This window comes from Corylus avellana, chromosome ca3 (genome assembly GCF_901000735.1).
Source record: "Corylus avellana chromosome ca3, CavTom2PMs-1.0".
Classification (NCBI taxonomy): domain Eukaryota; kingdom Viridiplantae; phylum Streptophyta; class Magnoliopsida; order Fagales; family Betulaceae; genus Corylus; species Corylus avellana.
In genome coordinates, this window is record NC_081543.1 from 7,781,224 (window position 1) to 7,784,068 (window position 2,845).

At 36.6% G+C, this 2,845-nt stretch overlaps 1 protein-coding gene across 1 annotated transcript; it reads left to right on the forward strand.

Moving 5' to 3' along the window:
• Nucleotides 1–556: 556 nt before the first annotated feature.
• LOC132175130 (protein CURLY FLAG LEAF 1) lies at nucleotides 557–2,503 on the forward strand. Its single transcript, XM_059586968.1, has 2 exons — nucleotides 557–866; nucleotides 1,804–2,503. The coding sequence occupies exons 1-2, from the start codon at nucleotides 642–644 to the stop codon at nucleotides 2,317–2,319; spliced, it is 741 nt and encodes a 246-aa protein (XP_059442951.1). The 5' UTR covers nucleotides 557–641; the 3' UTR covers nucleotides 2,320–2,503.
• The last annotated feature ends 342 nt before the right edge of the window (nucleotides 2,504–2,845 follow it).

Sequence of the window (2,845 nt, forward strand, 5' to 3'; positions counted from 1 at the left end):
GATAGCGGATCACTATCATGCTCAATCAAGACGTGTCAAACTTGTGTTGCCCTAAATTTAATGAAAATCCAGAAGAAAAAAAAAACTTGTCTAACTCCCTCCTATTCCCACACACACACAAACCCTTTTGCAATTTTTTTTTTCCTTAGCAAACGGAAAGCCTAATTCATTAATGTGCTTCAAATGCCATCGAATCCCCAGAAAAAAAAGGACAAGAAGATTTACAGGCCATCTTCTTGTCATGAAAAAAGAAGAGAAAAGAAAAAAAGAAAAATCACAATCCCCAATTAAAGAGGCAAAGGTGTCTAAAAGAGGGAGTTTTTGGGAGCATTAAATGCAGCCATTTACTTGCATGCCCCTCTTTTCTTGAATTCTCCTCCCAGCCTCACCCCACCACTACTACCTCCATCAATTAATACACGCACACCATTAATGAATCAATTAATCATATTTATAATTAATCAATTAAGTTAATCATAATTTCAATAAAATCTTGTTATATTTATTTCATAACGGCCTATGTTATCACTTACTTATATTATATAGCTCTATTTATTCCTAAGAAGCCCCTTCGCTCTCTCTCTCTCTCTCTCTCTCTCTCTCTCTAAAACCAAAAGCCTTGGGTTGCTGAAGCTTCAGAAATGGCTGCTGACGTGAGCGCTCTGGTTCGGGTCTTGAATGGGTACAGCAAGGAGGATCAGCATCGGGCGGTAGGGAATGATTCTAGCTGTGAGAAATCTACGGCTCTAATTACCCGTGACCTCCTTGGCGGGTCCTCCTCCTCTACCTCTAAGCTTGTTGAGTCCCAGGAATTGGACCTCGACTTGCAGGTCCCTAATGGCTGGGAAAAGCGTCTAGACTTGAAGGTTCGTCCATTTTCTCATCTGGGTCTCTTTCTTTCGGGGAAAATGTTACCTTTTCCACAACTTACTCGAGAAAATTTTGCTTTTCCCTCATACTTCGTTTTGAAATTCACGATTTTTCTTTGTGAAGATTACTGCGGCCATGTTTTTTCTTTGGAAACTCTTTCTCTGATTTGGATCTCTGTTATTTATAGAGCTTCAATTTTGGGCTTTGCTTTCTTCTTGTGTGAAGAAGATATTGATTCTTATCTATAATTTTCTCGCTGTTCTATGTTTGGTCACCGAGAAATTGGAGGAATAGGAGGAAGAGAATTTTTTTTTGTTTTTTCCCATTGTTGTAAATCATACGGAGAACTCAAATCATTCAGTTCATGAACTAGCGTTGAGCTTTTGGTTTTCCATTCACCCCCAAAAGTTAAGATTTTTCTCAAATTGGATTTTTTTTTTTTTTTTTTTTCAGTCTGCAGCCAAACAGAATCTAGAAATTTCGAACCCATTTTTATGTTTGACCATATTCCATATAATAATTAGTTTAGTTCCTTGAACATTATTATTGCTTTATTTAAAACAAATATAAAGATTTTCAATATCACAGTAATTAAGAGCACGAGGATTTTCATTTCCCATTAACCGAATGTTACTCTTCAATGATCTGCCCCTTCTGATCGGACGGCTTAGGATCCTCTAACAGTTGCTTTTTAATCATTATTGAATACCACTACTTTTCTTCCTTGGACCTTGAATCTCTCCCTCTCTCTCTCTCTCTCTCTAATAAATTCCCATCTTTTATTGGAATAGTCTACCATTAATATCTTATGAATATAAAATTGAAAACTCATGATTTTCTTCGTCTTCTTTTTTTAATTAATAATTAGTTAAGTACGTCACACTTATGCTTAATTTGTGTATATTTTTTGTTTATAATTTTCAATGGTTGCAGTCAGGGAAAGTGTACCTACAAAGATGTAGCACCCCAAATTCACCTTCAATCTCAGAGCACAAGCACCAAACCAATCCAACAGTCCCAAAGCTTCAAGATTTAAATTTCCCACCATCGCCGTCAAAAATCACATTAAATCTTTTTGAAGAGAGCTGCTTGGATTTGAAGCTAATATCATCATCCTCCTCCTCATCCAACAATTACCAAAGCGTCTGCACTCTTGATAAGGTGAAATCCGCCCTTGAAAGGGCGGAGAAAGAGCCGGTGAAGAAGAGATCATCGTTTTGGAAATCATCGGTGTCGCCTTCATATTCTTCATCGTCGTCGTCGATCAAAGAAACCCAAGAAGAAGAACACGAAGATAAGCTATCGTCGTCGCCGATTGCGGCGGGGTGCCCCGGTTGCTTGTCTTATGTTTTGATAACCAAAAACAACCCGAAATGTCCCCGGTGCGCCTCGGTTGTACCGTTGCCGATGATCAAGAAACCTAGGATTGATCTCAACATATCAATTTGAGTTGATTAACGAATACTATCTATGCTTTTTATCCAATATTTTCTTCTTCTTTTTTTGTAGATGATAGATGAGGAGATTAAGGTTTAAGAAATAGATTTGTTAGTGAAAGAAGAACATATTGTACATGTTAAAAGGATGGTGGGTTTTACTAGCATAGTCAATAGAAGTTTTTCATCCTTGTGAATTGTGATTTCCACCCCCCCTCATATTTTCATGATATATATATATATATATATATATATATATATATATATATATATATATTTGAAGTGGTAATTAGAAGTAGGTGATCTATCTTTGAAGCTTCATCAAGGATTTTGTATGTATTCAATTTGCAGCATTCAAGGTCAACCATGTAGGTAGATAATCAACTGCAAACATCTGATCAGGAACAGGAATGTTAGACTTTTTTTTTTTTTTTTTATGTGTGGGTTCAATTTTGTGACAAAAAATACTTTTACTCTTACTCTATCTCCAGTGTTGACATCATGTGGACCTTGGAAATTGGCCACCACAAGATTTGGGA